General features: G+C 39.4%; 1 protein-coding gene across 5 annotated transcripts in view; it reads right to left on the reverse strand.

Annotated features, from left to right (window-relative positions):
• Nucleotides 1-24,877, reverse strand: part of cep112 (centrosomal protein 112) — a 408,417-nt gene that overhangs the window by 248,827 nt on the left and 134,713 nt on the right. For all 5 annotated transcript variants that reach the window (XM_052032681.1, XM_052032683.1, XM_052032682.1 and 2 more), the window contains 4 exons: nucleotides 24,758-24,844; nucleotides 8,720-8,819; nucleotides 7,298-7,416; nucleotides 4,132-4,275 (listed from right to left, as the gene is read on the reverse strand). In XM_052032681.1, coding sequence (XP_051888641.1) covers nucleotides 4,132-4,275; nucleotides 7,298-7,416; nucleotides 8,720-8,819; nucleotides 24,758-24,844 — 450 coding nt within the window. The remainder of the gene's footprint in view (nucleotides 1-4,131; nucleotides 4,276-7,297; nucleotides 7,417-8,719; nucleotides 8,820-24,757; nucleotides 24,845-24,877) is intronic.

Raw genomic sequence — 24,877 nt, forward strand, 5'->3', positions numbered from 1 at the left:
AAGCCATAAGGTGAAACATGAGCAAAGGCTTCTTCAACAACCACCGTTGTCTGAAGATAAGACGTAGATGTAGAGAACATAGAGAGAGTAATTACGAAATCCAAATGTTCCACGATGGAACCCAAACGCCACTTCAGTGTTTACTCGGTAGTGACTTCCTCACCCTGAAAAGCATCCGAATCGTGGTCGTCCACACAAATACCTGTTTCCTTCTCCAGGTCAGCAACAAAGTGAACTCCACCGGATTACTTCCAATTTCCATACATGGATTTCAGTGGCAGACACAGTTATTGTTTCTCATCCATCGATAGAGAAACTAGCAGGCTGGTGTCTCTCTCCCTTCTTCTCTCTCTCTCTCTTCTTCGACTGACCTCTCCAACAACGTCATTACGTCCTTTATCTTCTGTTGACGTAAGCATGCCACACACACACACACACACACACACAATCTTAAAGGGACTTTCACCGAGTCCGTAACACCTGCTCCTGCTCCAATTTCTTATATTCTTATGCCATTAATAGATTCCATCATTTTCCCTAATGAAGCCTTTCTGCATCCTCTTCACACACCCCCACTACCATCCAGATTTGTAGCACAACAGATTTGCATGTATTCTTTTGGTCCCCTCATCTACATTCCTGATATAGCCGTTTTCAATAATATAAGAGTACAAAGAGTTAACAGGAAAGTAACCAGAATTCCACTGTAACGGCCAGCTATTAGAAAGGAGTTAAAGCTAGAGGTCACAAATTATTCAAAATGAAGAAAAACATCTGCCAAAACAGCTAAACTACATTTATTTCAGAGAGTGAAATTGCATATGAAAGTACAGTGAAAATACATAATTGGACATTTGAGTTGGCTTGTGCAATATTCTTCCATGTGTTTGTATCCCGTTCCTTTGTCCACTATCTTTAATAGCTCTGTTAGAATAACAAGCAGACAAGTTTGATGTGTCTTGTGTAATAATATCTCAGAGCAATTCCAGGATCATCTGTTACAGGGCCCAGCAACATAGAGGTGCAGTGAACAATCTCTGTCCGTTGAGAGAATTTCACACTTGTGCAGAGTAAAAGACAGCTTTCCTTTAATTCCATTCTATTCACACATTGACAACTTAGATACTCTTTCATGAGAGAAGTCAGGACGGACAAACAATCTAATTTTCAGTGACTGTATGCTCTTTCATCTTAAAGCATTTGTTGAACTCTGCAGTGTTTAATTATTAAATCCTAAGCATCGCAGTGGAATCTGTCTGCTTTTGATGGCTCTCGAAATCAGGCCTGCTGACAGGAAATGTTTAATCCATTGCTTATTTTAAGTAAGATATGACAAGTGCTGCATGCTAATTTTTCTTCCAGTGCTATGCTCTTCAAATGATGCCACAAAGTTTCCATTTACCAGTCTCTGGTCTAATCAACTTCCACTTTTCAAAATGTCCAGAAAAAAGAAATCAAAAGTCATAGTTTGATCATTCAAACCAACAAAATAATTTAAACTACATATAAATTATACAGTTTTACTGCTCCATGCCAGATCTAACAATAGTGATCATACAGTACATCTTAATTGATTTATGAAAGAGCAAAAATTGTTTAACAAAGCAAGTGACTGCAATGATTTTACCATAAAGTCATCATGTCAGATGAGGAGATATTTCATTTAAACTTACTACACTTTGATGAGCTACACAAATGTTGTGTGTCAGGGGCACTAGACTTCAGTTATGCAGAGGTGAACAGTGGAAATCTCACTTTCAATGTGCATCAGAAGGGCAGAGTATTACTGTTTAACTGCAAATTCCAGGAAACTAATGAATAAATGCAAAGCTTTAACCATTTTGAAAATTATATATTTGTATAATTTCACCTCTTCTATTTCCCTCCCCACATTTAATATGTAATTACATAAGATTTTTGTTTCAGTCAATAACTTACCCTCTCTCACTGATCAGTATTTACTATTGGGAAGAATACCACAAATTTTTCTTTAAACAGGGTGTTTCAAATTCCTCAGCAAAAATCAAGACCTTCCCTCTTCCTACATTCATTTCCATGCAAACATCTTCCTCCAAAGTACAAATTATGGACCCAGGAATTCTGTTCTTCATACCTATTTCTAAATAAATTATTTTTTCACTTATTGAGAGGAAAGGCTTCTCCAGGTGCTCTTTGCTTTTATATATATATATATATATATATATATATATATATATAATCTTTAATTGATGATTAAGAAAAGAGAAATATGCCCACATCTTCCACTTATCTATTTGGGTGACGCACTTAACTCAAATTGTTCATGATTTTTTCTTTTCGATTGTAAATCATATAGAAAACATCCTAGGTGTGAGCTGTGTACCGTCAGCATGGATTTCTGAAGGAAGATAGTATCTGTCTGGAATGGATTTTTTTTGAGGACGTAACAAAGAGGTTTGATAGGATAGCACATTTTACCTTATCCACCCGGATGTTAGCAACACTTTTGGCATGCTCAGGCTGGTTAGAAAGGGGAAGTACAAGTAATTAAAGGCAAGGTAATAAATTGGATTTAAAAAAAGCTGGCTGAATGACATGAAGCGAAGTGAAAAGGACAATTATTGACAGGTGTTCAAGTGACTGTAAGGCTGTTGCAGTTGGGCTTTGCTGTGCTCAGTTGTTCCCCTCCTTTTTGTGCTATATATCAATAATTTAGACTTCAAGAGGATTAAGAAGTTTGTAGAAGAATCAATTGGCTGTTCAGCTGATAGGGAGGAAGAAAGCTGTATACTACAGAAAGATCTAATTCAAATGGTCAAGTGAACAGAAAAGTCAAAATGGTATGTAATCCAAATAAGTGTGAGGTAATGGGTTTGAGGAAGCCAAACAAGGCACAGGAATACATGATAAAAGGTAAAATACTGAGAAGTGAACAGGAATAGTGGGATCCTGGAGTGCATGTGCACTGATCCTTGAAGCAGAGAGACAGGAGTCATAGAACATAGAACAGTACAGTACAGAACAGGCCCTTCGGCCCACAATGTTGTGCCGACATAGCTAATCCCCCCTACTTACAGAACGACCATATCCCTCTATTTTCCTCTCATTCATGTGCTCATCCAAGCCCCTCTTAAATGCCCCCAATGAATTTGCCTCCACCACCCTATCAGGCAATGCATTCCAGGCATCCACCACTCTCTCAGGAAAAAAACATATCCCTCATATATGTTCTGAACCCTCACCCTCTCACTTTAAATGCACGCCCTCTGGTATTGGATTGCTCAATAATGGGAAAAAACGATTGATTGTCTACCCTATCTATGCCCCTCATAATTTTATACACTTCCAACAGATCACCCCTCAGCCTCCAGCGCTCCAGAGAAAAGAGCCCAAGTTTGTCCAGCCTCTCCAGATAGCACATGCCCTCTAATCCAGGCAGCATCCTCATAAAACTCCTCTGAAGCCTCGACATCCTTCCAAGAGTGAGGTGACCAGAAGTGCACGCAATACTCCAAATGCGGCCTAACCAGAGTTCTATAGAGACGCATCATAACTTCTTGACTCCTAAACTCAATACCTCGATTAATAAATGCAAACATTCCATAAGCCTTCTTAACCACCCTATCTACCTGTATAGCCACTATAGTCATGGAGTTATACAGCACAGAAATAGGCCCTTTGGCCCACTGTGTCCATGCCTACCAATGTACTTATCTATAGTAGTCCTGTTTACACACATTTGGTTCATAGCCTTCTATGCCTTGGTGATTCAAGTGTTTGACTAGGTGTTTCTTAAATGTTGTGAGGGTACCGGCCTTCACCACCTCGTCAAGCAGTATATTCAAGATTCTGTACTCTATCTCTCTATGACTTTAAAATGCTGACACGGTCAGATTGTGAAACCAGACCTAGGACTTATAACACCACACTGTACAGGAAAGAATACCATTCACTTATCTTGAAGTTCTCTGTGCTGCAGTGCCAGTGTCAAATCTCAATGAGCTCTGTAGTGTTGGTATGTTCAGACAAGAAGCTTGAAAACTTTATCAAGTAGCAAGCTGTAGCAATTTAATCCTGGCAAGGTTTTACACAGTACTTCAATTCATGAAATGTTAATAATTTGGTCAAGATAATGAAAGTCTGGACACTTACAGTGGCCTTTGTCTGAGCAGCATATTCTGTCTCCATTTTATTGAGACGTGCATTGGTATCATTGAGGAGTTCCTGAATATTCTCTGTGTGTTTCTTCTGCAGCTGAAACTTCTCTTGCTCCAGTTCTGCCACAACATTGTGTAACTACATTTAAACAATAGAAATATTTATTTATAACAGTCAGTCAATGGACAGTTGGTCTTTGAAAGTGGGCGTAAGGTGAATCCGGTATTATTTTCAGTAGCAAATTTTGTCTTGTTAACATCCTCAAGAACATTTGACAGAGTAACCTGACAACAGACATGGCCACACAGACAGATCTCATCATGTCAGTGACCTTCTAACAACATGATATAGTGATTAAGTTACGAAATAATGACTTTTACAAGTCTGGTGAATCTTGCTAGACACCAAGTTCAGCTGCATTTTGTGAATATTTTTTCTTAGTTAACAATGATTGCACGCACTTACTGATATTTCCGTCAGCACCCTTTATGGAAATGCAGACAACATTTTAAAAATTACAATGCCTACTTCTTAAGTACTACATTGTTCTAAACCTGAACATGTACACAAGGATGTTTCAAAAGACTTGCTGCTGGGTATAATATAGAAAGAAATGGGTTTTTGCCTTATTCCTGCTCATGATGGGCAGAAATTCTGAAAATTCTTCCAAGATGCTTAAACTCACAAAGGAAGATGTTTGCAAGATTACTACCTGTGCACATTTAGAACACTGAGTCACAGAAAACACCAAAATGATTTGACAAATCAGAGAATGTAAAGAAACACATCTCTATTTTTTAAATTATATGCAAAGCAAGCCTACTTATTGATTTACAAATGGGGGCCTATCTCAAAAGAATATTGAGCAGCTTGTTTGCAATATATGATTGCAACATACAGTTAATATACAAGGAGTTTCACTGTAGTGACTCCAAAACCTAACCCCAACCCTATATTGGACACTGAAGGTTAACATCAACTCTTAAGGAACAGGAGGAACTAGGGACATTTAACCTGAACAAACATGAACCGCAGAAATAAAATTTTAACAGGAGTGGCGGATAGAAAGTGTAAAACAGAATCATTGGATTTCTTTTATACATTAGCACAACTATGGGATATCTCTAGCAAACTGCAATCCAATGGCTTACAATGTTTATCTGTAAGCAAAATCAATTTATGTACATGAAGCCAATATTGAGGGAACATGTTTCTAGCCAAGATGTGTTCAATTCTCTATTCAATTTAAAGTATAAAAAGTGTAACTTTGGCAGTGACACCTTCACTGCTTGACGTAATCTGCACCAAACTCACATCCCGGTTTGTCTCCACTCCTGTGATACTGGCTCATTGTGCACTGGTGGCAAATCTAATTTCTTCTTTAATGAGCTAATGAATACAAAATCTAAGGACCACAAATCATTCCATCAGCACCATCTTTGATGCCTGTGCCCTCTATAAAGCCTTAACTCTCTCTTCTGGTACAGCTTTGACTTCAGGTTTAAGGAGCCCAGATTTGCAGCATACAAATCACCATTGCCAAGTACACCTCCAATAATCCGGCACCCCCAGGACTTTGATGTCAGATTAACAGACTTTCTAGACTACTGGATGGTATTCCTCTATTAATATTCCAGTATACTTTTATTTCACATATTTTAAATGTCACACAACATTCTAATAATTTTTTCAGGGAACCTGGTAAGTTTCAGCTTTATGCTTCAATTTGTCAAAACAAGCTGAAACATATCTACAGACACTATGGATCCCAGCTCTGGCTACAAACCTACCCTCAATCCTGACTAGTCTCAAATCCACATGTTTTTCAAAGCTCCCTCATATCTTCCCTCATGTTCCTTTCAAACTGAATATGCAATGGCATCCACCTTCACACAACAGATGTCATTCCCACTGAAATGCTGATCACCAACTTCTCCCCCACACCCTCACTCCATGTGAGCTGATATTGTGAATTCTTTCCTCTTCTCAGGTAATGCTTTCCATCATCCTCAAAAGTCCCACTCTCATCCATCCCCTTTCTCAGTTCTAATGAAGAGTCACTGATCTGAAATGTTGACCATTTCTCTTTCCATTGATACTGCCTAACCTGAGTTTTTCCTGCATTTTTTGTTTTTATTTCACATTTCCAGCATCAGTTTTTTCTTCTGATTTCCACTCTTAACCCCTTGGTTCTTGTAAACTGCCAAGCTATCTCCATCTTTTCATCTCCAAAGCTTTCAAATATGTTGTCTCCTCCCTATTCAGTCATAGCCATCTGCTGCAAAGTCTTTCCTTTCCACCCATCATCACCACCTTGAAATTGGTCATAGACTTCTTGGTATTGTGAAATTATCCTGACATTACAAATGATTAAATGGAGGAAATTATGTCTGAGGTGAAAAGTACAACTCAAAGAATGTAGAACCATCCTGAAGGGCAAATTACACAATTTACTGATACAGCTGGCCACATGAATATCAAAGAACAAACTTTCCAAATCGGATTAAGAGCCCTTCATTACCTTTGCAGTGTCAAATCTCTTCCCCGATATCAGACTTAAATGAATCACAATTTTTCCCAATAAATACAATTTTCTCGATTCATCTTTTCCTGGCTAGCTTCAAGTTGAACCAAACTGCTCCTGTCCTTTCAACCTATTCTCATGTTCTCCCATTTAGCATCAGGTTGTTCAAAACCCTGCAGCCCATATTCTATCCTAAGCCAAGTGCCACAGAGCCATCAATTGTCGACTTATGGTTCCTCAACACCTACAACTTTTGTCACTGGATATCCCAAAAAACCTAGTGGGATGAAGTGGTTAGTTTTTTTAGATATGATTAGAGAAAGCACAGTTAAAATTTCCCTTTATGTTTATATAGTATCAAACAACAACTCACCAGATATCCTAAGGACCATAAAAACCAAATGTAGTTAAAAATTACCATGACCTCCAACTTATTACACGGTTTCTCGCAACCATCGCCCTTGCCTCCCATCCATCCACTACCCACACCCACAGCCCCCACTTCCCACCATGATCTCAGATCCAGGAAACTTTATCTATAGTTATAGTATTTCAAAAAAACACACAATTTTATTTATGTATTTAGAACAATGCACATAAAACAATCCACATTTTCAAATGTTCCAAGCATCTTACCTTTCTCTCCCAATCATTTTTTAAAGTATCTGCACTCTGCCCTGCCATCTTCTTCAATTCGGCAATCTGGTTATCTTTACTTTCACGTATAACCTGTGATTCACGAACCAAGCTCTGAACTGTCAAAATATATGAATAAATAATTGAGCACACTGGAAAAAATAACATTAAAAATTGACATTCATGGATATGACCCTTTGGTAGTAGTGTCCGTGCTGCTGGTCCTACTTTCCAGTTGCACTCATTTTACAGAACTGCCTGGAGAAACCTTCTCACTGAAAACTCAAAGCAACCAGCTAAGTATTGCTTCCTACCTCAGGTCCAGTCCACTTACTGGTTATAACTCACTTCCAAAAGGATATGTGGAAAAGATTTATGTCAAATGGTTGAGTAATGAAAAATGTTGCTACAATTATATATATTGCAAGCAGAGATCAAATTTTATACTTCTGTTACGTTTATCACCTCTACAAACAATCTAAAGTTTTATCAATTCAAAATAATGATTCAGTTAAAATTCCAACTACATACATTTTAAATTTGCAATACGTTAACTGCTTCCTGACATCACAATCCAAAAATTTCCTCAGTATGAGTAGAAGGGAAAGCAGGTCTTTTCCTGCTGATTGTTGTGAACCCGACAACTTGGCCAGCTGCCAGTCTATTCAATTTCTGAAATAATTTAACAGTAATTGATCTAAGATTCAACTAAACTGAAGAACAAAAAATGGGTGGAAGTATATGATTAAAGACATGAAAAATGATGTGAGGTTTAGATAACACACACTCCCCATTGTCATCTGAACCTGGGGTAAACTGCATCCCCCAAGGGAGCACAAGATTCTTATGGATTTTCAAGGAAAGGGAAATGTTAATAATAGTAGAGTGGATACATTCCTGTATGGCCAGATAGCCCCGTATGAACCTTTTGATTAGATCATTTTAATGTTAATTCCCACACTATTTCAGGCTACTCAAAAGCAATTTCCTTCACCCCGAATTCCTCCAACTCAGCCTGTGCAAAATAAGATCACCAGGTTTTGCCTGCAACTGCAACTTGGCTACTCAACCTGACCTAAAAGGACCTCACTGCTTGTGTCAAGTTCAGATCAGGTGAGATACTAAAAAATCAATAAGTCCTCTGGTTCAGGTTGGAGCAGGCCATCCTCGTTCTTTATAAATAAATGGACTGCGGGACATGATGAGACTGACTGCCTACATAGATAGGAGAGTGGTTGTTATCCCTTGATATACAGTTTCATGCTAGAACTTTGGATTCCCAATATTCCAGGATCAGGTGGGATAACAAAAAAATTTGTTAGGTTTGGTTTAAGTTTGGATTGTATGTGGTCAGAACATGTTCAGGCCAGTTTTATTTTCAAATCCAAGCAGATTCCTTGCTGCAACCTTCACAATGTTTACCTCTCTTTTCCAGCTTTTTATTCATTTCCTCTGCTTCCTTTTGCTTGTTCCTATAAAGTGTCTTTAGCTCCTCAATCTCATTATTTTTCCGGTCAAGAATCTGGAATAAAACAAAAACATAACCTGAAGATTCAGCAGAATTCAGTTTTAAAGGGATATTGCAACTCCAATATATGGTGAATGGACACAACTCAGCAACAGCGAGGAAATAAATTAAATAAAACATATTAAAAATATCATTTGAAGAAAAGCATTGATGGATGTGGCTTGAGCACTGGCAAATGATAAATGTGGTTTGGCTTATTTAGAAACATTCCAATTAAGGGTCAATCCAGCCAGACTCAAATAACAGTAATAACTGTAATTATCAATTTTATTCAATACTAGGTACTTTTATATTTAAAGAAACATTGCACTATAAAGTATAGAGATAAACTATCTCAAGTTGCTACAGCATGGGAGAAAAATAATGATGGAAATGGTGCCAATCTTATATACACAGGGCAGGCACGGTAGCCTAGTGGTTAGCGTAACGTTATTACAACACCAGCGACCCAGGTTCAATTCCTGCCGCTGCCTGTAAGAAGTTTGTGTGCTCTCCCCGTGTCTGCATGGGTTTCCTCTGGGTGCTCCGGTTTCCTCCCACATTCCAAAGACGTACAGGTTAGGAAGTTATGGGCATGCTATGCTGGCGCCGGAAGCATGGTGACACTTGCGGGCTGCCTCCAGAACACTCTACGCAAAAGATGCATTTCACTGTGTGTTTCGATGTACATGTGACTAATAAAGATATCTTATCTTATTTTTTATTCTGAAGACATGAGAACAATGCCTGAGCATAGGTATCAAAGCCAAGCCCTGAATTCAAATCATGGCAACAAAGTAGTTAGTCATGTCTCCTTCAACCCATCTCCATAAAACCCCTTCCAGTGTTAATTTTGAGTTTTCAAACCAAAGGAAAAAGCATCTGAAAAATCTGACCATCATTTGTAAAAAATCCTGAAAAGGAGGAACTGTCTATTGTAGCAAAAACATAAATTAACAATAAACGAAATCTGTAGCAACTCCTTGATCTTTCAACTAACAAACATAATCAACGCTAAATTTCTGCCAATGAGCATCTGCTAATTAATCTGTACTATAACAAACAAAGGCTAATGTAAATCTACAAGAGACCAACATTTTAAAGCAAAGTTACATTTACCAACTAATAATTTATTGAAATTTGCATCATCTCAATGGTCGTGTTACCTGCAACCTGTCAGGTTGATCTGTGTTCTGATTCCATAAACCCACCTTTGCCACATACTCCTTAATGCCTTTCATTCTCAAATATCTATCAGTCCCAATTCAAACTTAACAAAGTCTGAGTTTCAACTCCTTGTTGCATTAGTTATAGACTTTCACTACTCTTTGTATATGGATTATTTTCTAACTTCACTCCTTGATGTTGTGACCCTAGCTTTTAGTTAAGTTTCTCCCCAACCCCAGTACTAGATTTCCTAACCAGCAAAAATAGTTTCCCTCTAACTACCCCCCTTTGTATCTTCAAAACTTAAATACCAACAATTTAAGCCTATTTTGTGTAATCTCTCTCTGCAATATAACCCTTGTTCGGGTATCAGGTATCATCCTAGTAAATCTGCACTGCACTCCCCTCAAGATCAATATATTCTTCCTAAGAACTACTGCTAATGCTCCTCATGACACCTAGGTATGACTTCACCAGCTATAATTTAACTTCAATCCACTTGATCAGCATTGCTATAACCTTATTGTCTGCATCTGCCTGACATTTCAATCATCCATGTGCATAGATCTTTAAGTCAGATTAATCCGCCAATGTCTTGAACATCACCAGTTAGACAGTGCACTGTTCCATTCCTTTCAGGCCTAAACTGGATAATATCAAATCTGTCTGCAATGAAATCCATTTGTCACCTTTGCTATCTCAGTAACACACCAATTTTGTTGACAACAATGTAACTGGCACACCTGCCTTAATGGGTGTCTGTAACAAGTCTGCCTCAGAGAAAAAAAATGTAACCTTGAAGTTGAGGGACTTCCTGCTTGGAAAACCCCTTCACATTTTCAATGTTTTTGATAATGTTCAGTTCTGGATTTGCAGTGACTCCATTCAATTCACAAATCCACTAATATAACTTCTATAGGCTGTCCACAAAACCTACACACTATTGTTTGAGAGGAACTTTGGACAGCATTAAATGAAGGTGGCATAAAGTATCACAATGAGTCAGAACCGTAACACCACATCAGCAGCATTACATTTAGATATTACCGGGGGGGGGGGGGGGGGGGGGGGGGGGTACATAGCCACAAAATAAAGGGCTGGTCATTTAAAACTGAGGTGTGCAGAAATTTCGTCTCTCAGAGGGCAGTAAATCTCTAGAATTCTCTGCCCCTGAGGGTGGTGGAGGCCAGATCATTAGATATATTTAAGGTGGAGATTTGAATGATCAAAGAAATTAGGGTTATGGGAACTGGCACAGAAGAGGAGTTGAAGCCAGAATAGATCAGCCATGATCCTATTGAATGGTGCGCAAGATTGAGGGACTTACTATTGCTCCCATTTTCTTGTGTTCTTGTGACGATGTATTTCCATTTTTTTTAATTCAAGAACAACACTGGCAGAAATTACAGGGCAAGAGTTAAATAAACAGAAAAGCTATGTTTTTGCAGAATGTTCCTTTCAGTTCAGAGTCTTTTCATCAATTCCTAAAAAATGACTTTATTGCTTTGAATCTAATTAGTACAATTGTATCTTTGAAAGAAATATTGGCTTAGAAATTCAATTGCATAATTCACATTTTTGAAGTGCATGTGATTGATTTCTTTTATATCAATTGCAAACCAACCTTCTTCATCCAGAAAGAGGGAAGGGTGTTACCTAGTGTGTTGAAATGAATGTTTATGATACTCCTGGAACAACTAGAGTGAAATGTCAAAGTATTGTTAAGTGTCTGAGTGAAGTAGTGCTGTTGTAGGTAGAAGGGACATAGCTTCTTCCACTGACCTTGACCCCACTTGAGGTCACTAAATTTCCTCCAGCACTGGCACGGAGTTTATCTCCATGGATATTCAATTTTGCCTTTGAGGTTTCTGCCAACTGCACCATGTTGAATCATCCTATGGTTATCCGATCTTCAAAAATCTGCAACTATAACCAACTCTATTTCTCTTTCCACAGATTCTACCTGACCTGCTGAGTGTCTCCAGCATTTTCTGTTTTTATCACATTATCCAGAATGCTGTTACAAGAAGAGATTATCAGGGGAAAAGAGGAAAAGATTCAAGGATGTGCTCAAAGATTCCTTGAAACAAATGCAACATCACCACTGATCATTGAGAATCCTGGCCCATGACCGCTTACAGTGGAGAAAAAGGACTCAGGATGAACGAGTCCATGCATTGGGAGCATACAGAAGCTCTGCATGAACAGTGGAAGGAGCACACTTTACAATATTCTGAAGTCAGACCTATGAATAGAGAGTCTGTTTTGGGAATCTGACAACAGGAATTCAAGCGACGTTTCCTGCCCAATGGAGCCAACCGAGTGTAACTGGAGCCTCAATCCTGGAGGCATTGTCCTAGGAGAGGACACTGACGTTGGTCTGCTTATTATTCCGGTGAATTTTGTAACATTTGGCAGAGATGGCAGTGGTGGAATCTTTCCTGTGCTTGATAAGGAGGTTGAATAGAGTAAATAGGAAAAACCTATTCCCCTTAGAAAGGGGGTCAAAAACTAGTGGGGATAGATCCAAAGTAATTGGTATAACAATAAAAGGGAGATGAGGAAAATGTGCTTTCAGGTGATAGAGTCTGGATTTCACTACCTGGAAGCAGCATGGAGTGAGAAACACTTATCACATTTAAACAATACCTACATATATAGTTGTAGAGTCATAACCTACAGGGTTATGACTAAAGCTGGAAGGTGGGGTCAGATTTTTGTGGCTCCTTTACAACTGGCATAGATATGATGGGTCAAATAGCCTACTTCTGTATCATAAATCTTCTATGATTCTATAATCACCGGCTACTGACCAAAATCTGCAATTATATCATTAAAAGCAATTGTTCCCTTCCACAATTTCCACTCTAAATGCTTACATCGACAGTTTAAATGTAAAATGCTCATTTTTTCCTTCACAATTTCATGACATTATGTTAAGCAGTAAGTGCTTACAAAAGATTTTTAATAACATGCAAAGCAAACGGTATGTTGGCCTTCACTGAGAGAGAATTTGAGTGCAATAATGGAGAGGTATTGCTCCAATTACTGTATACAGCCTTGGTGAGACTGCATCAGCTATGGTCTTCCAGGATATATTTGTGATGGTGGGAGGGCAGTGAAGTTTCACCAGATTGTCCCATGAGTGTTGGCAAACTGGATCCAAAATTGGCTTCGTGATGAGAGAGAGTGTAGGGGTGGAGGGTTGTTTTCTGACTGGAAGTCTGTTACAGATGGTGTACTGCAGTGATCAGTGCTGGAATCCTTGTTGTTATATAAAGGACATGGATGAGAATGTAGGTGATCTGATCAGTAAGTCTGCTAATGATACAAAAATTGGTAGTCATAGATAATGTCTCAGGATACAGAGGGTCATGGATCAGCTGGAAAGTTAGGCAGAGGGGTGGCAGATGGAATTTAATCCAGGCAAGTGCAAGGTATTGCATTTTGGGACATCAAATACTAATAGGACATATACAATAAGTGGCATGGACCTTAGGAGTGTTGATGTGCAGAGAGACCTTGGGGTGCAAGTTCATTATTCCCTGAAAATGATGACACAGGTGGATGGAGGAATGAAGACATCATTTGGCATGCTTGTCTTCATTGACCGAGACACTGAGTATAAGAGATGGGATGTTATGTGGCAGTTTTACAAAACATTGGTTAGACCGCACTTTATGAGTGTTGTGTACAGTTCTGGTACCCACACTACAGTAAGGATGTGGTAACATTCAAAAGAGTGCAAAAGAGATTCACCAGAACGTTGCCTGGAATGGAGGGTCTTAGTTACAAGGAGAGATTTGATAGGCTGGGTTTGTTCTCACTGGAGTGTGGGAGGCTGAGGGGTGAGCTTATAGAGGTTTATCTGATTATGTAGGGCATAGATAGGGTAGAGTCTAAAGCAAGAGGGCATTTGTTTAAGGTGAGAGGGAAGAAGTTTAAAGGAGATCTGAGGGGCAGGTTTTTCCACATAGAGGATGGTGGTTACAATGGAATGAGCTGCCAGAGGAGGTGGTAGAGATCAGAACAATTACAACATTTAAAAAGCATTTGGACAGGTACTTGGATAGGAAAGGAGTAGAGGGATACAGTCCTCTGGGATTAGTGTAGATGGGCACTGTGGTCGGCATGGAAGAGTTGCATCGAAGGGCCCATTTCTGTGCTGTATAGCTCTTCTCTATGAGAAGAGATTAAATAGACTGGGTCCAAACTGTCAAGGATTTGGAAGAATGAAAAGTAATCCTTTTGAAATTTGTTGTTAAGGTGCCTTAGTGTAAATATTTCCCTTAGCTGGGATGTCCAGAATCAAAGATCAGATTCTCACAATAATGATTTGGCTTTTCAAACAAAAATGAGATGCTATTTCTTCATTCAGAGGGTAATGCGTCTTTCAAATTCATTACTTAAGAGGGCTGTGGAAGCTCAGACAGAGATTGCTAGATCTTTAGACATTAAGGGAACAAAAGGAATTACATAGAACAGTACAGTACAAGAACAGGCTCTTCGGCCCACAATGTCTGCGCCAAACGCAATGCTGAATTAAACTAAATCCCTACTGCCTCTAAGTGATCCATATCCCTCCTTTTGTACTTCACATTTCAACCCTGGGTAAAAGATTCTGATTATCTATGCCTCTCATAATCTTATAAACTCCTACTAGGTCTTCCTTCAGCCTCCGATGCTCCAGAGAAAACAATCCAAGGTTGTCCAACCTCTGCTTATATCTCATACCCTCTAATCCAGGTAGTATCCTAGTAAACCTCTTTTGCGCCTTCTCTAAAGCCTCCACCTCCTTCTTGTAATGAGGCGACCAGAACTGCACACAATACTCCAAGTATGGCCTAACCAAAGTTTTATATAGCTGCAACATGAATTCCTGACTCTTATACTCAATGCCTGATCAATGAGGGCAAGCATGCCATACATCTTCTTTACCACCCTATTTACTTGCGTGGTCACTTTCAGTGAGTTATGCACTTGGACCCCAAGATCCCTCTGTACATCAATACTGAAAAGGGTCCTGCTTTAACTATATACTTTCCCCTTACATTTGATCTCCCAAAGTGCAACACCTCACACTTGCTCAGATTAAACTGCATCTGCCATTTCTCTGCCCATATCTGATCTATATTCTGCTGTACCCTTTGACAGCCCTCTACACTGTCCACAACTCTACCAATCTTTGTGTTGTCTGCAAACTTACTAACCCACACATCTACATTTTTATCTAAGTCATTTATATGCATCACAAATAACAGAGGCTCCAGCAACGATCCCAGCAGAACACCACTGGTCACTGACCTCCAGCCAGAATAACACCCTTCCACCACTACCTCTGTCTACCAGGGGCAAGCCAATTCTGAATCCAAATGACATCACCATGGATCCCATGCATCTTAACCTTCTAGATCAGCCTATCATGAGTGACCTTGTCAAATGCCTTACTAAAATCCATGTATACAACATCCAGTGCCCTACGCTCGTCAATCACTTTGCCATTACAATGTATTGATATTCGTGTCATAAGGTTAGTGCAGGTAGTTTATAGCGTTGACATTTATGGGTTGGCCATTTGGCCCACTGTACCCTACAAGCCAAAATAAATGATGAGGTTTTAGGCTTTGTTGAGTTCAAAAAGGCCACCTATACAAGCTGGTGATGCTCCCTGTATTTTTCTTGGAGTTCAAGGAGGTGCAGTTAAGATTATGTCCACTCCCTATCTGGATGGATGGACTCCCCATGATTCAGGGAGCAGTTCGAAGGCCTCTAGTAGGAGCTAGCTAAGGAGGTCTCTGGCAATGACTTTCCCACAGTCACACTTGACATCTTTCTTGAACCTGGTCACAATCATGGCATCTCCATGGTCCTCCTAAAATTTTTTTGTGAATGTGGGCAATGAAGCTCTGGATTTGTAACTGTGACTCATCACTGCTGAGCTTTAGGATTTCAGTGTGATACTCCCTGCTCTTGAGACCTTGTTATTTCTGAGTTGAGATCTCGCCTTCTCAACTTCTTGAAGATCGGTGCAGTGGCATTAAACCAGATAAGCTTTTGTCAGATGGAACCAAGTGTGCTCATGTCAAGGACAGAGTTGCAGTTGAGGAGGTCCAAATGTCCTTAATGAAATCATACCTTGGGTTTTGTGCACAGTTTTGGTTTCCTTACAGAAAAAAGGACATACTTGCTGTAGAAGGAGGAGCACAGCGAAGATTCACCACACTGGTTCCTAGGATAGCCAGTTTGCTGTATAGGAAGAGATTAAGTAAACTACAACTGGATTCTCACAGAATTTTAGCAGAATGAGAGGTGATCTCATTGCAACTTAAAAAATTCTTACAGGGCTCAACAGAGAGGGATACAGAGAATATATTTTTCCTAAGTGAGGCATCTAGAACCAGGGATTATAAGGAGCAGGATATTTACGACAAGAAGAGGAGATATTTTTCACCCACAGGATGGTAAATAGTTGGTGTCTGCCCCAGAGGGCTGTGGAGCCTCAGTTATTCAGTTCATTCAAAACACAGATCAAATAATTTTGGATATTGAGGGATTCTAGTAATATGGGTGTATTGAAGCCAAGATAGAAGATCAGCCATCATCTTGATAAATGGCAGAGCAGGCTCAAAGAGCCAGATGACTAAAACCTGCTGCTAATTCTTATGTTCTTATACTTGTATTAAGCAATAATATATAAACTCAACTGTCAGTTCACCTCCAATGGCCAAAGTCAAAAACAGCTGTAGAGTTTGAGCAAACAAAAAAAATAGCATAACGATATCCTTTCATCAAAAGGACACAGTTCCCTCATCTGTTCTTATTTCACAAATTCTGTCATTCTAGTGAGAATCTGTGTTGAGAAATTCTTAATATTGCTCAGAAAATTACAATAATAGGGATTGTAAAACTCCAAATACTGACATGTGAAATTCTCCCCAGAAAAAAAAGCCTGTTGTGTTAACCATGGGCTTGGTAATTTCCAACAACCATTATAATGGAAATCATTCAATCCTGTTGTACCCATGTAATACTCTCAAACACTTAAATTGTAAAAGTATTCAGAGAGGTTTAAGGGAATTTCACTATCGACAGAATTGACTAAGATCTTTCATGAGAAAGATCATTTTGACGATGAGCAAACTCATCACCAAACTCTGAGGCCTAGGACTCAACACCTCCCTTTACAACTGGACCAACAGACTACAGTCAGTAAGGATAGGCAGCAACACCTCCAGCATGATTATTCTCAACACTGGTGCCCCACAAGGCAGCATCCTCAACCCCCTACACACTCATGACTGCATGGCCAGATTCTGCTCTAACTCCTACAAATTTTCAGATGATACCACAGTAGTGGGCCATATCTCAAATAACAATTAGTCAGAGTACAGGAAGGAAATAGTGAGCTTAGTAACACAGTGTCATGACAACAACCTTTCCCTCAATGTCAGCAAAACAAAAAAGAGCTGGTCATTGACTTCAGGAAGGGGGGCAGTGCACATGCTCCTGTCTACATCAACAGTGCTGAGGTCAAGAGGGTTGAGATCTCCAAGTTCCTAGGAGCAAACATCACCAAACGCCTGTCCTGGTCCAACCTCGTAGACGCCATGGCCAAGAAAACTCACTAGTGCCTCTACTTCCTCAGTTGGCTAAAGAAATTTGGCATGTCCCGGTCGACCCTCACTAATTTTTATCGATAAACCATAGAAAGCATTCTATCTGGATGCATCACGGCTTGGAATGGTAACTGCTCTACCCATGACCACAAGAAACTGCAGAGTTGTGGACACAGCTCAGCACATCATGGAAACCAGCCTCCCCTCCATGGACTCTGATTACACTGGCTGCTTTACCGAGGCAGCGAGAAGTACAGACAAAGACCCCACCCACCCTGGACATTCTCTCTTCTTCCCTCTCCCACCAGGCAGAAGATACAAAAGCCTGAAAGCATGTACCACCAGGCTCAAGGACAGTTTCTATCCCGCTATTGAACAGTACGATAAGATGGACTCTTGACCTCACGATCTAACTTGATTATGACCTTGCACCTTATTGTCTGCCTGCACTGCACTTTCCCTGTAGCTGTTACACTTTATTCTGCATTCTGTTTTTGTTTTACCTTACATTACCTCAATGCACTGTGTAATGAATTGATCTGTATGAATAGTATGCAAGACAAGTTTTTTTTTACTGTACCTCAGTACATGTGACAATAATAAACCAATTCCAATGAAGCTCATTGGTGCAAAGCATTTTATGCTATCTCTTTCAAAAAAAACAAAAAAAATGATCACATCAAAGCTTAGTCATTGGAGGGTCAGATACTTGAATACTTCGTATTGATTCAACCAAGCCTGAAGTCTCTGGTTATCATCTGTGGTAGATGTGCACTAAAAAACATTAATATACTCTAAGATATACCCAAGTCTAAGTTTTTTTCTGATGAGGATGAAAATCAACTGTTAGGCAGGAACTTGCTATTTGCTGACAGTCATTGAAGAAACACATATTCTGACAGTCCTACATTCTACAACTATTTAAAATAATCTGTTGCAGCATCTTCAAGTATAGAACTCAAAAATAGGAGGCTTCAAAACAAAGTCATCCCATATTTCTTTAGAAAATTTGTTCTGCTAAAATAAAAATATAGATCAAGCCACATTAGGATTTTACTAGCAAATGCAAACTCAGATGGAGACTGTGTTTAATATATTACAATGAAAACAAAACTATCCCTTTAATAACCTACCAGTTTATTTAACGTGCCATGTCCTTATCATTCTTCCCAGACTCTTTAAAATTAGGCTAATTTATCACAGTCATTAGTGTTGGGCAGAATGATGCAATGTGTTAATGTAATTTTACAGAAAGACATCACTTCAAAAAAGTGACTGTGTGGCAGCCCGCACACGCAGGACTCGAACCGCCATCGGGAGCCACGGGCAGATACGCGGTAGTGCATTTGGAACTACCCGCTCGGGGCAGACCCTCCGGGGACAGTCAGACATCACGTCCGCCCCGTGGGTCACGGGGGCCCATGGGATGGGAGATTTAAACATGCGGTTTTGAATCAGTAAAGGGTTTTTGAGTTCAGCACTCTCTGCCTCCGTGTGTTCCTTTAGTAGCGTGTTGCGTGCGGCTACAACTGTTTAATATTCCAGCATCAAAAGTACGAAAAAAACCTGAACTGGACTCAACTACTATGTCCTCCTCAAAAACAGAAATGCTGGAAGAACTCAGCCAGTCAAGAAATAGGTGGTAGGTGCCTGGAGTAGGTTACCAGGGGTAGTAGTGGAAGCAGGCAGTTTGGTGGAGCTTAAAGGGCTTTTAGATAGACACATGAATATGAAGGGAATGGAGGGATATGGATGATACACCAGAGGAGGACATTTCGTATAAATTGGTATCAAGGTCAGCACAACATCATGGGCCAAATGGCCTGTCCAGTGCTGTACTGTTCTATGATCTATAAGAAAGAGAAATCAGTTAATATTTCAGTTCACTTGACCCTTTCTCAGAACTGAGAGAAGAGATGCTACCATGCCCTGCTTCTGTTTTCCTTTCTTTCAAGAAAAATATACTTTTGTGTATTTTAACCATGGCTTTTTTTCCTTCACATGGATGCTACTGTTTATATACACCAGACTTAGCACCCAGAGGATGCCTATTACATGGGATCTGTCATGGTTATAAATTTATACTTCTCTATTTTCCTGCAATTACATTGAATAAAGTTCACGAAACATGAATTTTATTGAACTATATAATAAGAGGAAATATATAAAACGGAATAAAAGTCCACTGGAGAAGCAAGAGGATAAGGTCGTAAAGGACACAGGTTTAAACCACTCTATTGCAAACTGATGAAGGAGCAATACTGATACAGAGGAGCAACAAAACTGCCAGAGCACAGGATGGTCCCCACAGACAAATGAGAATATATTGATGTGTAATGAAAAGCGAGAGGAACCTGGAGAAAAAAATGGAAATAATAATAAAGCAACATCTGAGCTTACTATGCAATTTCCCATCCACTCTATACACTTTGAACAAAGTATAAAATAATGAGAAATTTTATTCAATGCCAACAAACATTATTTGTTCTGTGACTAGTAATGGCTGTATGCTGCAAGCTAATGAAATTTGATCCTTTAATGAGCATGGCAATAACTTTTTGTTTCTTGTAGGAAATTCAAAAAATATGACTAAACCCTTCAAAAATTGAAGAATTGCTCTTCAATTTGAATAGTCTTAGAAATTACACAGCAAATTACAAAAGAATCCATTAACATAGCAGTTACAACAGGAAGAGGTCCTAATCACAAGGACCATGGATGCTTCTCCAACAAAACTTGATACTTACAGCCAGTTTTAAGACTCCAGCTATCTGCTTGCATTGCATGAGCTGGAATAGTTAAAATTTGAAGTAACTTTGTCTGTAGTTGTAAAGCTATTGCAGCACATTTTGGATCTGGTACACTTCATCAGAAGATCTGAAACACTAAATGTTTCTCCTTCCACAGATGCTGCTCAACCCGCTGAATGTTTCCAAAATCGTTTTTGTTTTTGTTTCAGATTTCCAGCATCTGCAGCTTTTTTGACTTTTGTTTTACATTGAAGATATTGACTGTATAAATTCTGCACTACCTTTATATTTCCCCAGGCAACAAAATCATCAAATGGAAACATGAAGTGCAGTGAGTCTCTGGTGGCCTTCTTCCATTTGAGCAACAGCTGTAAAACTGTGTGCAAGCTTGGTTCCCATGTCCCTGAATTGCTCCAGCCTTCAAAAACAATCCTCTTATTTCAGAACCAGCTTTAAATGTTGTACATTCTCCAGTCCCTAACATTCATTATCACACAATTCTCTGCAACCAACATTGCCCATCTTGAATCACTTACCTTTAAGCTCATATACATCTCTCCTGGTTCTATGCACCGTGTCTGTTTTAAATACTCTTTCCCATCCTTGCATAACTATAAAAGCCACTATTAAATTACCCTGTTATTCTGTTCACCACACAGATATTTGATACAATTAATAAAGAAACAGAAATTAATAGTAATTAGCATTTGTTCTGAAACAGAAAAATAATCAGTTGTAAGATATATGATTAATGACTTCAGCAAACCGTTCTTGCTTGTAGACAGCATCAGCATCAAAAGTATCTATCTTGGGCCCTACACATTAATGCAATCATGAAGAATGCACACCAGCTGCTCGACTTCATTATGAGTTTGGTATGTCACCAAAGTCTTCTGCAAATTTCTACAGATGTATGGTGGAGAGCATTCTGACTGGTTGCATCACAGCCTGGTATGGAGGCTCCAATGCACAGGATCGAAAGAGGCTGCACAGTGTCTTGGACTCAGCCAGCTCCATCATGGGCACAACCCTCCTCACCATCAAGGACGTTTTCAAGAGGCGGTGCCTCAAGAAGGCGGTATCCATCATTAAGGACCTTCACCATCTGGGACATGCCCTCTTCACATTACTACCATTGGGGAGGAGGTACCCTGAAGACCCACACTCAACATTTTTAGGAACAGCTTCTTTCCCTCCACTATCAAATTTCTGAATGGTCCATGAACACTACCTTGTTATTCCTCTTTTGCACTATTTATTTTTGTAACTTATAGTAATTTTTATGTCTTGCACTGCTACTGTACTGCTGCCGCAGAACAACAAATTTCACGACATATGTCAGTGATAATAAACCTGATTCCCTTTGTTCTTACCATTCCTTCTTTGCAACTTAAACCATGCTTGTTTTCTCTTTTTAACCAGGTCTGTTAAAGGGTCATTAATCTTAAATATATTAACTCTGTTTCTCCCTTCACAGATGCTAAATGTTCCCAGCATTTTTCCCAGTGTTTTTATTTCAGTTTTCCAGCATCTGGAGCTTTCTCGCTCTCCAATTGATTATTACCTCAACCACCACTCTCAACACTTATTCCCTTCATAACTGATGCACAGCAGTTACCATTACTATCTGCAAAACGCACTTCAGATCATTCACTGACAGCAATTTGCTAAACCTGCAGCTTCTACCAACAATAAAGACAAGAGCTTCAGGGGCATGGGAACACCACCACCTGCACATTCTCTGATTCACACACAAGAATACAAGAAAGTAGGAACAGGAGCAGGAGTAGGCCAGCCTGCCCTGTCATTTAATTACAGCTATGGCTGATCTACCCAAGGACTCAACTCCTCTTCTGTGCTAATTCCACATAGTGCATAACTCCCTGATCTTTCAAAAATGTATATACCTCCTCTTTGAATGCACTAGTGATCTAGTCTCCTTAACCCTCCAAGGTAGAGAGTTTCTGAGATTCACAACCTCCTGCGACTTGGAAATATGTAGCCATCCCTTCATCACTGGGTTTAAAAAATGGGCGGCGCGGACTCATTGGCTGGAAGGGCCTGTTACCACGCTGTAAATAAAATTTTTTTTTAAAATCCTGAAACTCCCCCCAGCAACACTGAAGGAGGATCTTCACTCAGAGTACTGCAGCTGTCCAAGAAGGCAGCTCACTATCCCCTTTTCAGGGGCAGGCAATAAATGCTAACATTGTCAGCATTGCCCAAATCCAAAAAACGAATAAATAAAAAACTGAACTGGGCTTGACACTTAACATCTTCAGAAATGAGTAAGTCATAGAGTGAAGTAGCAGCCAAAGTCTGATAGAAGCAAAGATATTTTTGACACCAATCTGAAACAAAATTTTCATTTGATAGCACTGGTTCCCTTCTCCTAGTCTCAATTCCTGAACCTCTTTAGACCAACGTCAATCACAAGGTAATTTATTAATGGTTACCTTCTCCTGGGCTTCATTGATTTCTACTCAATGTGATAAGTTTCAGGTCTCCTGCAGATTAATCCACAGTCTCCAAAAGTTAAGTTCTTTTTCACAGTAAAGAGAAATAAAGACATGAGAACTAAAACATGTGACACTGGGCAGAAATACCTGAAATGTAAAGGACTTGATCCATCCTGAAAAATATCACCTGTGTTTCATTAATTGTACACTACAATCTCCTAAACCAATCAATTCCAGCTCACTTCATCTTTCATGTTAGCTGGAGTAATGACTTCAATAATGAACCAATCCCAGCTGTTACTGGATCGAAAAATTGTCTAAAAAGCAAATGATAGGGTTCATCCACCCACACACGTATATCCTGGCAGCCCTGTGAGATGGCAATTCTTGGTGGCCTAATTTAAGAATGTTTTTTTTCACTTTGACAAAATTGCACGAGCAGAATAGATGGTGGGCTGAACAACCAATGCTGCTACATGCAATCAACCAGCTCTTGACTACATCTCTTTTAAAATAAGGCATATTTTTATCTGACATGACCTACAAAAAATAGCAACACTGAAATGTAGCAGCATTCCTGTCAGAAATAAAGCATTGAAATTCTATGTTCAAAGTTGCATTGTGTTATGTTATGGTGAACCACCTGACACAAATCCAAAAGAAAACTATTCAAGGTGAAGAAAGAAATTTCTTAATGTGACTTTTCAAGATGAAACATTTGGGTAGTACTACAAAGAGGTAAAGTCCTTCTTCACTATAGGAAGGACGTGGAGGCTTTGGAGAGGGTGCAGTAAAGGACAACCAGGATGTTGCCTGGACTGGAGAGTATTAGCTATAAGAAGAGGTTGGACAAACTGGATTGTTTTTGCTGGAGTGTTGGAAGCTGAGGGATAACTTGATAGAAGAATATAAAATTGTGAGAGGCATAGATATGGTAGATAATCAGTCATTTTCCCAGGATGGAAATGTTAAGTATAGAGGGCATAGTTTTAAGACGAGAGGGGAAAAGTTTAAAGGAGATTTACAAGGCAAGTTTTTTTGCACAGAGAGTGGTAGGTGCCTAGAACATGCTGCCAGGGGTGGTGGTGGAAGCAGATATAATAGCAACATTTTAGAGGCATTTAGACAGATATATGAACAGGCAGGGAATGGAAGGATATAGACCATGTATAGACAGATGGGATCAGTTTAGATTGGCATTGTGGTTGGTGCAGACATAGTGGGCTGAAGGGCATGTTCCTGTGCTTTATTGTTCTATATTCTTGTCTGTACAAAGTTTCAGGGGCCATTAGCAACCCAACAGCAATTGCTGATAAATTTTGAGAATATTTCCAGCTAGAACATTTGCAAGAGATAATGGGTGAGAAGTGGATTCCTTTGGACAAACATTAACAGTAGGGGTTGCAAAAGGCAGCTGCAATCTTTGGAATGGAAGTGAAATGCTTCTGTATAACAAGGTGTCAATAACCTGACCTCACCTCACTCTCAGGTTGCCAGAAGCCTGTCTTCAGAGAGAATTATGTACCAGGTACACCAATTCCAACTTTAACACTCTAGTGTGGAAAGCTGGATGATGCCAACCAAGACCCATTAATAGAAACAGGAATGCCAAGCAGAGGGAACTCTTTGAGATAGAGCACAGGAAAAGGAATCTGGGACAGCAGTCAACAGTGCTTTTGCTCTATACTCAAACTTATTTACCTTTATCTTCCAGCAACACTTCATAAAATTATTTACAATAACGACATGTCTAACATTTCTTTTCCTGTTTAAGAAAACCAGGAACCCCAGCCTTTGCCTGTGCTGATTTATGAGTAGCAAGTAGAAGTTTCAAAAAGCTCCCCAGAACAAATAGACGCACCGTGCTCTCCTCTCCATATTACATAGTGAGATACTGAAATATTATTCTATGGAAGTAATACCCCACCATGGGAGAATTTAGAAAAAAAACTTTTCTTTACCTTTTGCACATCGGTATCATGCTTTTGCTGCAGTATCAGCTTTTCCTCATGGAATTTTGCTTCCAGCATCTTTGTCTTCATCTCAATCTATTTTCATTAAAATAATTAAACAAGTATGGT

The sequence above is a fragment of the Pristis pectinata genome, chromosome 18 (assembly GCF_009764475.1).
Source record: "Pristis pectinata isolate sPriPec2 chromosome 18, sPriPec2.1.pri, whole genome shotgun sequence".
NCBI classification, from domain to species: Eukaryota; Metazoa; Chordata; class Chondrichthyes; order Rhinopristiformes; family Pristidae; genus Pristis; species Pristis pectinata.